This window comes from Pongo pygmaeus, chromosome 11 (assembly GCF_028885625.2).
Source record: "Pongo pygmaeus isolate AG05252 chromosome 11, NHGRI_mPonPyg2-v2.0_pri, whole genome shotgun sequence".
Classification (NCBI taxonomy): Eukaryota; Metazoa; Chordata; class Mammalia; order Primates; family Hominidae; genus Pongo; species Pongo pygmaeus.
This window is the reverse complement of record NC_072384.2, coordinates 111,005,131-111,021,495: the sequence shown is the minus strand read 5'-3', so window position 1 is coordinate 111,021,495 and position 16,365 is coordinate 111,005,131. Positions and strand designations below refer to the sequence as shown.

The window sequence follows — 16,365 nt, the reverse complement described above, 5'->3', positions numbered from 1 at the left end:
GGGAAGCCTCTAGTATTTTTTCAGGAAATTTATAAACAGGACAGTTTGTACATTCTTGCAATTAGTAATAGTAATAAAAGTAGTTCCAAATAGTAATAAAAAGCATTCCAAATAGTAATAGAAGTTTCCTATCATTTTGCCCTAAGATTTATATTTAACTTACATCAATAAATTGACAATGTGTTTTTTATTGCATAAATATATTCATTTCACCCTACTTTGACCTAGAAGGCTTACCAATGAATAATATTTCAAGAACTTCCACAGTATACTATGAAATAAGCTGACTGTATTAGGCCCATTAAGTCACTACCCTTCAAAAACTTTCTATCTGGAGTGTTAAGTTGAGAAATTTAATCAAATAACATCAATGTATTCAACTTTGAATCCTTGGCATTTAGAAGTGATTGAAATGTGAAGGACTGAATGAATGAAAGGAAGGAAGGGGAGATGGTCAGGAGAGAACAGATATGACTTCCGTTTGAGAAACGTTGGATTTGAGATATTCAAGTGGAGATATCCAGCAGATTGTTGGAAATATGGGATGGCTGAGTATGTAAATTTACAGGTGGTAGTTATAGATAGAAAAGTAGGTACTGTAGACATGGATGAATTGGCAAGGGGGAAAATCAAGAGACAGAGAAATATCAAGAGAAACAGAGGAAGTGAGACCCAACCTCATATAATGCCTATGTTCAGGAACTAAGGATGGAGAGCTAAGAGTAAAACATATAGAAAAGACAAAACCAAAGAATAAGAGATTCATTTTTTAAAGTACCCTGCATCCCATTTAGAACAAATATCCCTTCACTAAAAACATTTTCTTTCTGTCTGTATTTTATTTTTGCATGGGCTGATGCAACAGAAGGCAAAATCAGGAAGCAAATAGAGAACAAATGTCCCTTCCTCCTGTAAGTTGCCATAAACTGAAACGTAAAACAAATCTCCCTTCCTCCGTACCACAATTAACATTCAGCCCTGCCCCTCCCCACTCACCGTGTATGACCATGGGCAAGCACACAGCCACAAACCACTTACCTGGATGCCAATCAGGATGCCTTTCTGGGGTATCTTAAATCCTGTGGAAAGCATTGCCTTTAGGAAGGCTGTATGAATACCTTCACCAAAGCAAGCCACCTGTTTAGACATAAATAAAAAAATTAAAATAGAGGATGCAAAGAATAGTCAACCACTCCTACCAAAAATTAAAATTAAAATACACCCCCCCCCAAACACACACACACACGCATAAATGGAAAGTACTTTACTCATAGACTCCTTCTGTAGATTTTATTAATGTTGTCCAAAGACCATGCAATCTGAATCCAGGGATTAAAAGGCTGGCCAGGGCAGATGTATCTTATGTTTTTAATTAAGCATAATGAATGAATAAGCAATTCTTTCTCTATCCAACAACACTCAATGGAGCAACATAACTGGATTCTACTGAGAGTTATTTGGATACAAATCACAGCTTCTGGTCCATAATGTGGTAAGTTTCTGAATGTTAATATGACTTACTGTTTGAATAACTATATGTGTCATATATACTATGCAGCCGTGCATGAATTTACTGGTCAGTAGCAGAAATGCATAACTGCTGAATTGGTTTGGAGTCATTTCATACAGCTTATGAGACAGCCTTCTGAGAAATTTAATAACTCCATGAAAACCTCAAAGGAACCTGTTTTTTGAAAAAATCATTTTCATAAAGTGAACCAAAATATCTTGCTACTAGTCCTGAATACCACAGCCATATGGGGAAAAAACAATTCCAAACAAACTAACATATATAGTAATGTTAGAGTATACAGACGTTCCATTTAGGTTTATGGTAATTGTGCTACAATATAACTACAAGTCAAACAGCCAACATAATTATAGAACAAGTGGTATTTTGAACCTGATAGGACTCAATTCTGCTATGTATATCATCATTTGGTACAGGTACAGAACCACCATTAGAGTAAATACCACTGATGGCTAAATTCATTTCTTAAGCAAATTACCATTTCTGTGCAAGAAAAGTTCTTATGACTATAACCTTCAGCTGGTCACCAGTACATGCGGCTGCTGCTTTTCTCTCCACAGTGAACATTTTACTCAGTCAAGTACTGGGCAACTAACTTGAATAAGGTCAACCTAAGTTAATGAGTTTCAAATTCTACTGAAAAGAATTGAGTAATCCCATCATAGTGCAGATGCAACAGCACAGACGAGGTTTTAAAAATTTTCTACAGAACCATAGAAAGTAGTTAAATGTGCCATTAAAGATTGGGACTAATATCCCCACTTTACCACTAGGAGCGTAAAATGCCCCTTACTTATATCAGTAGCTGGATGTTTATTTAATCCTACAACAAGCCATTTGGACACTGAAAATGTCTCTTTGAAGCATAATTAAGATTTTACTAAGCTAGAATTCTGATTTCAGTAATAAAACGGACCTCGTAATATTATACTGTATGACACTTGGAAATATGACTCTTTCAAATAATGGAAGAAGAATTCTCTTTATACTTGAGAAACAGATATAACAAAGGGGAGCTGAATTTCTCATTCTTTCTTATTTTTATATTTCAATAACTCCCATAACATATGTGTGGGTGCAGAATGAACATAAGCACTGAAAACAAATTTGCCATGCTAAAGAAAACAGCATGGGCCAGGTGCGGTGGCTCATGTCTGTAGTGGGTGGATCACCTGAGGTCAGGAGTTCAAGACCAGCCTGACCCACAAGGAGAAACACCATCTCTACTAAAAATACAAAATTAGCCGGGCATGGTGGTGCATGCCTGTAATCCCAGCTACTCAGGAGGTTGAGGCAGGAGAATCGCTTGAACCCGGGAGGCGGAGGTTGCAATGAGCTGAGATCATGCCACTGCACTCCAGCCTGGGCAACAAGAGCGAGCAAAACTCCATTTCAAAAAAAAAAAAAAAAAAAAGGAAGAAAGAAAAAAAAACAGTATGAGGGAAAATAGATCTCTCTCTGATCTGAACCCTGGGCCAGCTAAAATCAGCATTACTAGTAGTAGTGACCATGGGATCAAGAAGAACCTGAAGACTGTCTCCTTAAATCGACTGGAGATGAAACATACATAGCGCCCTCATTTAAAAGTAAGGTTTTTTTTGCCCTTAAATTAAAAGAAGCAACAAAGAGACAAAGAGTCCCCTTTCTAAGAGTCCAGATACAAACAGGACAGCCATTTATTCCTGACTGCCTGCCTTCTTGTCTCACTTGGCTTCTCATCACAGATCTTGCTTGTAACCAGGCAACCATATAAAACATCACGTACTTTGTTGCAATTAAGTATTTTCTCCTTTTAGGATTTCCTTACTACCAAGAGGAAACAATGATGGCTCACAGTCTGATATTGCCACTCGGATGTGCACTGATGAGAATCTGAAGGTTGTATCTAGTAAGTCTGTCAAGGGCTAGGTGATTCATAAAATGTCCTGACACTGACATGTAGAGGACTTTCTAGAATCTGACAGCTCTTTACAAGAAACACATTTCACAATCCTAAAGAAACCTTCAGCTGACACAGCCCCAACACAAGTGAAGAGGGACATCCAGTGGCCGATTCCATTATAGTTTTTAGATAATCCCCAGGAGGTTAAAAGTAGTCCTGAAATTTTGTATGTATCTGCAGATTCCACAATGTTTAGGTCTATGATCTTTATAATGCTGTCATTCTCCATATTACTAGCAAAAATAAAATGATCTAATTTCATGGCAGCAAGGCAGGGAATGAGGTGCTGTTACAGAGAGACCTGAGAACCTTTAAATAAAAAGTAGGACACAGAAGATATTTACTTAGATGTCTAGATAAAAACCTGGAAGATGTTCTCATGTGCAAATGAATTAGGAACATGTGTATTATATTCCCATGTTAAAATATAAATAAGAATTTAGACCCTATTCAAAATAGAAGTAAAATGTTTTTTAAATTCAAAATTCATAAGCCCTTTGAGTCTTACTCTGATAGCAGATGTTTTTATTCCCTTTATTTTACTGTATTCAAATCATAAAACCATAGATTTCAAAGTAGATTTAATGAAAGCTTCCATGGATTATTAACTAGTTACCTCTCCGGTGGAAGCCATCTCACATCTCAGAATGGGGTCAGCATCCCTCAACCGGGGCCAGGAAAACATGGGAGCCTGTTGGAAAAAAAAAGGGGAGAAAAATTATGTGAGGGAAAAGTAGAAAATGAATAAGACAGGATAAATATATTTAGCGAATCATCTCTCACAGAGTTCACTTAGGCTACAGTAGACATATAAAAAATCTCTTGGGTCCAAGCATCCAACTTGAAAGATAGCTTAAAACTCCATTCCAAGAATTTCTTGAGCTCTTGGCCAAAACTTTAGGTTAAATAATCACAAATTAATTCTGTAAATAGGGCCCCTGAGACCAGTCTGGACCAGTGTTTCTAATCTGGCCCATGCATATTCCTATTGGAATGATTTCAAAGTCCACTGGGCATTGGTCTCTCCAGACAGAGTTCAAACACATTTTTTCTCTTTGATAGGCTTTGGAAACATTCCTCTTATTGTTCTGATCATTTGAACTTGCAACAAGCCACCTTGCCAGAAATGGCTGTCTGTAAGCCAGCTTCTGAGACATTAAACTGTTGTTGACACCTCTTAAAAGCTTTGAAAAACATTCTGCTTGGAAACACTTTTGTGCAGAACTTTCATATGAACTAGAGTATAGGAGTGCCTCCTTTTCATTTATTTTACTGATGCAATTCATGAAAAACTAAGTTCTTGTTTCTTGCTGTATGTCCACTTATCTGGTACATGGAGGAATTTTATCAATTCTTCCATTGATTCTGGCATCCAATCTAAATTATGATGGAAATTCTAGCTTGGGAGTCATTTCACTGGATCATCTTGGTCAAGTTACATATTTCTGCACTTCAGCTTCCCTATTTCCCCGTCTGTTGATACCCATTAGCCTCACTAGGACTATTAAGATTGACAACGAATAAGTAATTTGAAAAAAACTAAGATTTATATACAATGCTAACTAGGGAATGAGTAAGCTAGAAGATACAGTGCATTTAAAAAATGCATGTCTACCTGTAATCCCAGCACTTTGGGAGGCCGAGGCAGGGGGATCACCTGAGGTCAGGAGTTTAAGACCAGCCTTGCCAACATGGCAAAACCCCATCTCTACTAAAAATACAAAAATTAGCTGGGCGTGGTGGCATGTGCCTGTAATCCCAGCTACTTGTGGGGCTGAGGGGGAGAATCGCTTGAACCCGGAAGGCAGATGTGGCAGTGAGCTGAGATCATGGCACTGCACTCCAGCCAGGGTGATAGGGCAAGACTCCATCTCAAAAAAAAAAAAAAAATGCGTATCTATCCATCAATATTATTTTTAGTTAAAAATTATATATCAATTAACTAAAAGAAATAAGCATACTCCTATAACTATGAATAAAGAAACATGAACTTAAAATCCATATATAGAATCTCCAGTGGAAAAAAATATTCTTCAGTGACTACTACTCGTTGGTCTCAAAAAAAATTTCTCTATTTTTCTACTAAAAGATTTAACAATATATGTTTGTGTCACAGTCTCCATGAATAAAATGTCACCCCTCCTCCCAACATAAAAAGTCACATTCCATCTCAATGCACTATAAAATTCAAGGCATCCTACATTATCAGCTTAAACAAGATTAATACAGATTTTTTAATTCACAGCTTCAACTTAAAGTTCCCATCATAGAAGTCAAAAGTCCAAGTCTGAGCTGTAACACAATGATGGTTGAGGTCACTAGTACATATAGGAACAGAAACCTTTTGAAAACATCGGAAATTTGTCAATTTTACATAAATATATCAATATTGTTATATAAATATATTAATATTAATCTCATTGTGCTCTTCATCTGCATAATTCAAATACGTTTATGTATCCCTAATCCTCATGCCTGTCCAGCCAAGTAGTTAAAGGTCATAATTCTGTGCACCATCATACTGATGCAGCTAGGAGATCACAATGGCTTTATTATTAAGGTATTATTTAAAATACACATATGTATTGGAAATTAGTGAACGAACTTTAAATTTTCCTGGTCACTCTTTATAAAGGTGTCATCAATTTCAACAACCTCACAGCACCATATACAGCAACAGCTGTCTCAATTTTTCAAATGGAAAAATCATGCCACTGAAGAAAATATGTACTAAGCAAAGTGGTCAGTGTGGTAGGAACTTAATCAACCCCACAGGCTAACCCTTTTTACAAAAGTCATGTAAGAGTTGGCACAATTCAAGCTTTATCCTAACAAAGTCTGTCCTGGATTTCTATTTACCAGCTAAACTAGCATCATCATGTGTCAGCTGCATAAAAAGCTTGTAATTCACTCAGCTAATTGGTTTTGAAGTTATGCAATTCTAGATTGTTTTAAATTTTTTTTTGAAATGTACAATAGTTCACATAAAGTTGCTTATAGTACAACTGCAGTACGTTCTTGAAAGGAAACGTAAATCCCTAATCCAACCCTTTAGTTAGAAGGTTTTAAAAGTAACAAGATTTTTGATGACAAATTGTTCTTTTAATTTCACTAGAACTCATAAAATGACTAATAAATTTTTGAAAATGTTACCTTAATTGCAACATAGTCAGCAGGAATTATGGGATGGTCCAATGTTGGAAGAGGTTTCTCATCAACATTCTCTCCAATCATCACCTTGGTGGCCACATCAATGAAGTCAACCCCAAGAGTCTTGGAAACAAAGGGGAAGGATCGAGAAGCTCTCAAGTTACACTCAATCACCTGAAGAGATAAAATTCAAAATGAGAAAGAGGACATTGAGAGCCAGTAACAACAATATTAATATTCTCTCTACCACTGGTTTCCAGCTGTTATTAACTGGGGACCAGCAAATAGAAAACAAGAGTTTTGCTAATCTTGTCTCTTTTCTCCTCACTGCTTGGATTTTTCCTGATACTTTCAGTCAGTATCTTTGAACTGTAACTTTCTTTCATGCCTTTTTCCAAATTGCATTCCCATGCACTGCTGGCAGGTTTAGTTTAATGCAGAGCTCAAATAATGCCATACCCCTCCTGAAAACCTTCACTGGATGTCCACTGGCTTCAGATTAAAGTCTAGTCCCTGAAGGCCTTCTGTCCTCTTGCTTCAATGGACCTCGCTATCTTTATCTTATACTACCCTCCTGGCCTCAATCTTACTTTCCAGTTCACCCATTTTACTCAGTAAAATCATCTCACTCGACTGAACTATTTACTGTCTCCAAATATGCTCTTTTCTTACCTTTACAGATGATGTTCTATCTATGTGTAATAATCTGTCTACCATCCTTAACTTGTCAAAATTCCAACCATTTTGCAAGATCCAGTTCACAATACAAAATCTACCTTGAAGTCTTTTATGATCTACCCCTAACCAAGCATAGGATGCTCAAATACATGCTCGTGCACACATACTGGTGAATACATTCTCTCTGCTCTATAATTCCAATACCATTTTATTTGTACATCCCCTCTAGCAACTGTGATACTCTATAGTTTTCTACAAATTTATCTTCTTCCCCACCTTCACTAAATTACAATATTTTTTGAGAGCAGAGGCTTGCTTAATACATTTTTGCAGCCACCATATGACTGCGAGTAGGAGGTAAATCAATGCTGGTTACTACTATGGTTTGGATGTGGTTTGTCCCGATCAAAACTCATGTTGAAATTTGGTCCCCAGTGTGGCCGTGATGGAAGCTGGAGAGTAGTGGGAGGTGTTTAGGTCACAGGGGTGGATTTTTCATGAATAAATTAATGCTCTCCTGTTGGGGTAGCATCCTTCACCTAAATTAAAAAGGATAATCTCAGTCTGGTAGGAATAAATTAATTCCCACAACAGTGGGCTGTTAAAAAGTCTGGTTTCTTCAGTTTCTCTCTCCCACTTTCTCTCTCACCATCTGATTCCTCTGCACCTGCCCACTCCCTTTCCACTCTCCACCATGAATGGAAGCAGCCTGAGACCCTTACCAGGGGCAGCTTTCCAATCTTAGACTTTCTAGCCACCAGAATCATAAGCCAAGTAAAACCCTTTTCTCTACAAGTTACCCAGACTCAGGTATTCTGTTATAGCAACACAAAACAGACTAAGGCAGTTACTGATTAGCTAAACTAAGTAGACTAAATTAATTAGGACTAATCTAGTTCATTTATCATTTTTGCAAATGGTATTGTTTCTGGGTAAGGAGTAAAGCAGAATTTCAGTATACAGAATTTATGACTACTCTACACATTCCATTTATTTATGATAGTCTGTCTCACTGTATCCATCTATACTATACTGTAGGTGGCATACAGTGACCTTCCCAGTGAATCAGTGTGCTTTACAAAGCTGTAACTGACTTATCAGTGCCACCAATAGCCTGGGCCTTCAAATAAGGTAGATATTATATGCTATGCATCATTCCACACTCTGACACAAACAGATCCAGGGGTCTCAGTTGCTCTTCGTCTGGTGTTCACAGAGAAGATTACCAGAGAGACGCAAACCAACATGACGTAACACAGTGGTGGTGTCCTCTCAGGCACCTTGGCATTTCTTACCAAGACATCATTTCCTTTGACAAGAAATTGGACATTGAATGGACCAGAGATGGCAAAAGCCTTTGCAATCTTCCGGGTAGCATCCTTCACCTAAATTAAAAAGGATAATCATATAGTGTGCTAAAGAGCATATCTTAGTTTTTGAAAACTTTCTAAAAGGCACAGTACCTTAAATTTGGATGTCTTTAATTTCTCTTTACAGAGAGCTATATATCTACATTAATAATTATAATGGAGGGCACTATTAGGCTTCTATTACAAAATAATATGCAAGAAATAGACACAAAATAATAGGAAAAGAACAAATAATTTTACACGATTATCTCTCTTCCAAATTCCCCTATCTACCTACAATTATATAACCTGGTTTTACATTGAGGGTTAAATGAAATCCTTTCAGTCTAGTTGCCTTAGCACCAGAAACTGCAGTCCAACCTCTATATCAATGTAATGACCTACCTGCTGGGAGGTACAGGCCCTGAAATTACATGGTACTGCAAAGAGACCAGAGAGACTTCTTTTATGTTGCTTTTCTATTGCCCTGGACTCTACAAGGTTAGATATTATGTTCAGAAGGAAACAGTGTTTCCCTGCAGGGAAGCCCTGCATGTCACATACAGGAATCCCTGTATTCAACCAGAGCCAGAATGTCCCTATACCAAGAGGGGGCATTGATTACAAAGAGCAAGAACTCCTCACTCATTATGCTCACAAGAGTGGTTGGTTCAGCAATATAATTGGGTATAAAAGGAAGTAGAGTCTATGACACATTGAGCTCTGAGAGATTTGGAAAATCCTGAGTTCTGAGGATCATTTATCCTGACATGAGAAACTGAAGTACCTTTGAGATCCAAGGACTTTTTTTCTTTTATGCTTCTGCTATTACAAAGTATCCTGCTACCTCTACCTTCTAGAACAAAGACCTTCAGAATCCAGCCCAATGTACAACCAGAGAGACAGGTCTGCCTGGATTCTGATGGCAGGGTCACTGGAAAAGCTCACTAAAAAGAGCTGAGCCTGAGCCTGATCTAATATACCTAAAGACTAATGGGACCTCCTCAAAGGTTATTTAAGATGATAGGTTCTAAATGTACACCTAGCAGTGCATATTGAGTACTAACGCAGAGTCATTATTTTTGGTCAGTTCTTTATACGGCTGGCTCTCAGAGCTCAAAAGAGATATCAGAAAGTGCTGTTTGGAGGTGAAGTCAAGGGTGAGAAGGGAAAGCATAGATTCCAGAAAGTTCTCAAGTGACTGGTCCACACCTGTTTCACCACTCCTAACTGAGAAGCATTGCTTCAGATGCTGCTCACCTGTGTGTGGCCCTGAACCATTAGAATCCCCAGGAGCAGCAGTTCTCTAACTGCCACCCCCAGACTAGCAGCAATAGCATCACCTTAGGACTTGTGAAAAACGCAAATTCTGGGGCCTGATCCAGAAATATGAAATCAGAAACTGGGGAATGGAGTCCAGCAATGTGTTTAACAAGCTCTCCAGGTGTCTGTGATGCACATTCAAGTTTGAGAACCCCTGTACTCGCATACAACCAAAGGGGCTCAAAAGGACAGTGAAGAAAATTGTTATCTTTAGAATATCCAGGTGACTCAGAGCAAGGAAGTTAGCCTCATTAATAAATTTAACCTGCAGCATATCTTACATTGCTACCTAGCTTTAAAAAACAAAACAAAAACTTAGGTGTTTTTTTCTGAGTGTTGCCTTTTCCCTTCCACTTTTATTTATAAATGATGACCTTCTCAATGGCCCCTTGGCTGATGGTTTGTGTGGGCAGCATCAGAGTGGCATCTCCCGAGTGGACACCTGCATCTTCAACATGTTCGGAGATGGCATGAGAGATAACCTGGTCAAAAAAAAAGAATTTTAGAAAGAGTTTTCAGGTACCTCCCTCAAAAGGAAGCTACTCCCTCATCCTCCCCTTTGGTCCTAACAGATGCACTGAGCATGAACCAGTTCCCTTGCTACATTCCTGATGAGAGCAGTAGAAAGTGCTGCCTCTCTGTGCAGTAGCAGATTGCCTGTAGAGGCAGCTAAGAGTGGCTGAGAGCCTACCTCCCTCATCCACTGATTAGCATGGGTATAAGTAATAGGAAAAGAGTAAAACTAAACCAATTCATATTGACTTTTAAGAACAGGATAGGAAACTAAAGCATTTGAAAAGCACTTAAAATATCTTTTATCTTTTAGGCACTGGGAAAGAAAAGAAGGTGGGAGAGCTCAATATCTATCTAGGTAAATGGTATAACTTAGGTGGACTAAAAATAAGTCTCAAAGATCTCATCAAGAGATCATTAAATGGAAGTTTGAAAGAGGAAGGAGTCGAAAGGAAAAATATTCTAGTCCTTTTTTAGAAGTAAGGAAATAAAAGTAATGTAATAATAAACAACCCAGGTTCATGTAACTGGTATGTGACTGAGTTAGGATTTTGAATCTTATCTGTCAGATTCCAAAGTCTATGGTCTCAATCACTATAACCTATATGTTAATAATATGTGTGTCCTTGGGAAATGATGAAGCTGAGAGTAAGGGAGAATAATTGGGTGGGTATAAAAGGCTTAAATAAATTACATAAGAGATTTGCTTATCAGATTTAGAAACGTCTTAAGACAGTGACATTTGAGTTTCCATCCTTCTGTTCTGCGACCTGGGCAAAGCGCTTTACTTACTTAGCCTTGGTTTCTGATAAGATAAGAATAACAATGGTACCTGCTCATAGAATGTTTGTAAGGATAAAAGAGACCACATATAAGTAAGAGCTCATTTTTTACAAGAGCTTATTTATAAAATAATAAGAGCTCATTTTTTGGTGAAGTGTCTAGAAAAGGGGAGGCATTCACCCCACTGAGCTCAGCAACAATCATAATATACCTGCAGTTCTATGTCCATTTCCTAGCATGGCAATTTAAAAACTATGTGAATAACCTGGAACATTTCCAAAAGAGGGAGTACAGGACGATGTGCAATAGTTGGTATCTGAGAAAACCTTAGGGAAAGCACATATGCTGGCAACCTAGAGCCAAATAAAGCCAACAAACCAGCATTATTTTACCAGTACAGTATTTGAAAAAGTACAAATGTCTCTAGGCCAGTCTTACATTCTCTACTTCCATATATAGGTATCACGTTCCTCATATTTTATATCTCAACCTTCAAATACTTAAGATGTTGAAAAGGAAAGAGATTAAGTTTTTGCTCTGAAACTCAGAAAATCAGGGATAAGAGTTCCAAGGAAACAGACCTTAGTTCAAGATAAAGAATACCTGAGATGTCAAAAAAAAAGTGACCACAATATATAATCTTACAATGTGTTGAGCTTTGTATCACCAAAGTGTTTAAAAGAAAACAGATGACCACCTTCCAAGGATGCTGTAAAGAAAATATCTGACTTGGAGGGTGGAGGGCTGGAATAAATTATCTCTAAAGGTGTTTCAACTCAAGATTACGTGATTCTGTTGTAAGTAGATACCGTTACCATTTTTATTAACAAGATCTATTCTGAACTGCTAATCTGGAAGGAAAAGAAGAAAAAGATTTAACATCTTCAGTAGTGTTTTGAAGTATTTGCAAAGCAGAAGATGAATGCTAACTTTGTATTTTTCCTTAAAGCAAGTAAAATGGCATAGACTCCCTACAACATAACTTACTACATTTTAAGAGAAGTCACAAATGCATTATTAATACAACTATAAAACTAAAGTAAAATATTCTTCATATTTTCATTTCTCCTTGAAGTTGGAGGTATTCATTGTATTAGAAATACAAGATGTGATATGGTAAGCCAATTTAATATTATTATCCTTATCCACTTTACTGTGTTTGACTTTGCCTTTATTAACCCAATAAAAAGAGAGGAGGCTGGGAAATGAAGAAAGAAGAAAAACCAGGATTCGATTGGGAACTTCAGAAAGAAAAGTATTAGATGTTTTCATAATATCCATTGAAACGTAAAAGGAAAGCCACAGACAAAAGAAAATGAGAGAAAAAATCTATTCAAAAGGAATGATGAGTATAGATGATAATTACTTTTGAATATCATAGAGAAATTCTAACAGTATGAAACATAGGAAATATGATACCCATGACACATCAACTGAATTGTCAGAGAATTTGATTTTTTTATAGCTTCTCCACTATTACTGGAGACCTGTTTTATAGATATCATGAATTCTAACCTGTCAATATTTTAAAATTTTTAAAGAAAAAAATGATGAGAAGGCAAGAATTAAGGAGATGAGAATAAAGCACTTACCCTTCCATCTTTGCCAACAGCATCCATTTCTACTTCTCGGGCCCCTTCAACAAATTTTGTCAGCACCACTGGGTGTTCCTGTCACGAAGGAAAACAGAGGAGCAGAACATTTAGCTAACGCTATGTATATAGTGTCAATAAGCCATGTACCTTAAGTATTATAAGTACCAGGGCAATACTTGCAAAACACTCAAGGCTGAACATACTACATAAACTCATTACCTAATCTATGCTGTAAGAACAAGGTTGCTCTCTGCTTACAGTGAGGCAGAGGGTCTTTCTCCAACTTTGAGTGCTCAGCAAACTGACCATGAGTTCTGAATCCTTAAGTATAGGCATCCAGACCAATTAGAGAAAAGAGGGGACTAAGGAGGAAGCAGAATATGGCTTCTTTCTCTGCTACCAGAATCATGGATATTTCTCTACTTAATAATGATATATTATTATTCGTTCAGAATATTTCTTTCTTTCTACCCTTATCTTTTCTAAGCACTACAACTCCCTAAATCATATTTCTCTTTGAGAATTGTGGGAGAACTCAGAATGAGAGTGACATTTTCTTTTGGTCTTATTGGGCCAAAGATGAAATCCTTTACATTGAGTTGATTTGTCTTATGCCACTTCTAGAGTATGACATTTGTAACTGTAAAATCAAGTATTTTTATTTATTAATCTTCAAAAATCCTTCCTTTCTTGGCTGTTTCAGACCCTTCTCATCTTGAAGTGCTTCCCACACTCATTTCCTCCATGTCAGGGTCAGGATGCCCTCCACAACCTAACCCCTACTTGCTTTTCTCCAGACTAAATGAAGAGGTTGAGGGAAGATCTCCAGGGTTTAGATATCTTCTCCTCTGTGCCATAGGCTAAAACAACCTGGGCCACTGTCTTCTTACCAGGCCCTGAATTCTCTTGCTTCCATGTGTCTCTTCCCCATGTGCATTCTATCTTTTCTCCTCAGCTTCATCTTTCAAATCTCAACTCACACTTCAAGGCCTAGGTCATATGCTATCTCCTCCCTGAATCCTTCTCTGAATATCCCTTTTGCCTCTGCACAAACTCCTTCTGGCCACTATCATGAAGTGCAGCATTATACAAGGCTGGCCTTCTGAAAAACACTTTTTTCCTTTGGTATCTGTAAACTACATTTTCGTGCTTCTTTCTTCAGCTCATTCGTGGTTCTTTCTTCTCCTCTCTGCCTTAAATGCCAGTATTCCTCTAGTGTCTGTCTTAGCTGTTTCTTTTCTTCTATACTCTCTCCCTCAGTGATTGCTTTCATTCTAAAATCTTCAATTAAAATGATATGCTATTTATTTCAAAATCTATATTTACTTCTCTATCTCTAGCAGTGATCTTGGTCCTCAATTCCAAACTTATTATAATAACCCTTGCCTTTAAATCATCTCCACTTGGATTCCTCACAGGCAGTTCACATTCAAAAGGTTAAAAAATAAATATATAATTCCTCCCTCTATACTTTTCTCCTTCCTCAGTGTTCCCTATCTCAATAAATGGCATCACTGTCTACCCAGTTATCCAAGGCAGAAAACTCAGGAGTTATCCTTTATCCTCTTTCACCCTCCACCTCCATTCATTCACTAATTCTTTTCAATGCATGTTCTTACTATTTCTCTCCATCTTTAGTGTCATTACTCTAATCTGAGGCACTGTCATCTCTACCCTGAGCTATAGCAACAACTCACTCACCTCTTTCCATGAATTTGGTCTTGCCCCATAATTCACTCTGTGTACTACAGCACACTTATCTTTTTAAAATAAAAAATATGACAAAAATTCAAACTCATTATAATGACCAATAAAGTCTTCTTTATCTGGTCCCTGACTACTTCTGCACCATCGTTAATAATCAGCATCATGTTTGATGTCCTAGCCATATAAGGAATGCTTTATCAGTTTTGAGAAACTCCCTACTCTTTTTCACCTTCAGGCCTTCATACATGCTGTTCCTTTCTTCCTCCTACTCCCACAATGTAAGCCATTTGCCCAGTTAATTCTGAATCAACCATCAGGTATCAATTTAAAAGTCCCTTCCTCAGGGACTGGAGCCCAAGACTTTCACACTCTCCCTCAACATCCTGTATTTTCTCTATTGCAATGTTCATTGCTCATCATATTTAATTGTAATTATTTGAAGTCTGTTGAGCCTAGCAAGAAGAAATCTTATGTGACAGTAGAGACCATATCTTTCTTTTCATGAGTATAATTCCTGATACTGAGAACAATGCCACCATGTAACAGGTGCTATAAATAAATGAATGCATACATAGATTACTGATTGATTGGGGCTGGTTTTACTCTAGTCATTGAATTTAGTATCCCAGATGCTGCTGTAGTTTGATAGGGAACATTGAACTGTAAAGTATTCAATCACAACATCTCTATTATTAAACTTTGGTCCCATATGGATTCTATCCATATGCTAATGGAAAAATACTTTAAAAATATTGTACTGAGATCCCATGAGGAGTGTTCGAGGCAGACAAGATGGGACACCTGCCTCATCACTCACGTGAGACGAGCTGAGTACAGTAGCCAGCCTCTGAAAAGGGCCGCATGGCAGGACCCCTGGCCAGGAATAAAATAGAGGAGAAGACAATTGGTGTCTCACTCCATTAATGAAAACTGGCCCACTGGAAAGATTCCCTTCTCAGCTATCTGATTGGCACACAAACATGAATTCAGAGTCTACCTGGTTTTCTTTTTTTAACACTCTTTGCCTCTTCTCACTCTTTATTCTTATCTACTCTTACTGCTCAAACATCCTTAGGGAGCAGCTATCATACACAGAAGAGGGATCCAGCATCATGTGTACAGAAACAGTCCACGCACTTTATTCCTCTTTGAAATGCTCCTGAGTTCACTCTTCCTCCCTCCAAATTCCACTTGCCTAATATCAAACTCTTCTCTATGAATTGTTACCCCTTTAAAAAAAAAAAAAAAAAGCCCGAACAAGCTTTTGAAAGCTTTTAAAAGGAAAACATTACTTTTATCCTCTACAGTACAAGATCAATAACCCCACTGGGTAAATCTTAAATGGATCATGCTGAGGTAACACTGAAGGAGAAAGTAAAGTCTGGGGGGCGGTGGAGGAAGGTGGTTGAGTTGCCACAAAATAAGAAATGCTTGTATTAACTCACAAATTGAATGTGCCAACATGAAAAAATAAAAAATAGTTGAGTGAGGGACTTACTATTAAAGTTGCATGTTTGACTAAGGCAAAGTTCCCAGATGTGAAAATTAAAAATCAGGAAAGCTTTCACTTGTTAATGGTGAGCATGGTTGAGCAGCCCTTGAGACTGGGAATTCCAGAAATACCCTGACCAGCATCTAATTCATGAGAAAAACAAAAATCATTGTCCTTTTAAACTCCTGGAGTCTAAAATCAGTTTTGATAAAATATGCACAGGTATTCCTCTTTTTCCACCCACCTTAAAAATCTAGTTATAATTTAATGCCTTCAAGTTTTCTCATTCTTTTAGGAGACTA

At 37.5% G+C, this 16,365-nt stretch overlaps 1 protein-coding gene across 1 annotated transcript in view; it reads right to left on the bottom strand.

Annotated features, from left to right (window-relative positions):
• Window positions 1–16,365, bottom strand: part of CPS1 (carbamoyl-phosphate synthase 1) — a 120,061-nt gene that overhangs the window by 9,834 nt on the left and 93,862 nt on the right. Inside the window, exons 29-34 of the mRNA XM_054477399.1 lie at window positions 12,862–12,939; window positions 10,348–10,455; window positions 8,597–8,686; window positions 6,627–6,797; window positions 4,090–4,164; window positions 1,039–1,137 (exon numbers count right to left, since the gene is read on the bottom strand). Of these exons, the coding sequence (XP_054333374.1) occupies window positions 1,039–1,137; window positions 4,090–4,164; window positions 6,627–6,797; window positions 8,597–8,686; window positions 10,348–10,455; window positions 12,862–12,939 (621 nt within the window). The remainder of the gene's footprint in view (window positions 1–1,038; window positions 1,138–4,089; window positions 4,165–6,626; window positions 6,798–8,596; window positions 8,687–10,347; window positions 10,456–12,861; window positions 12,940–16,365) is intronic.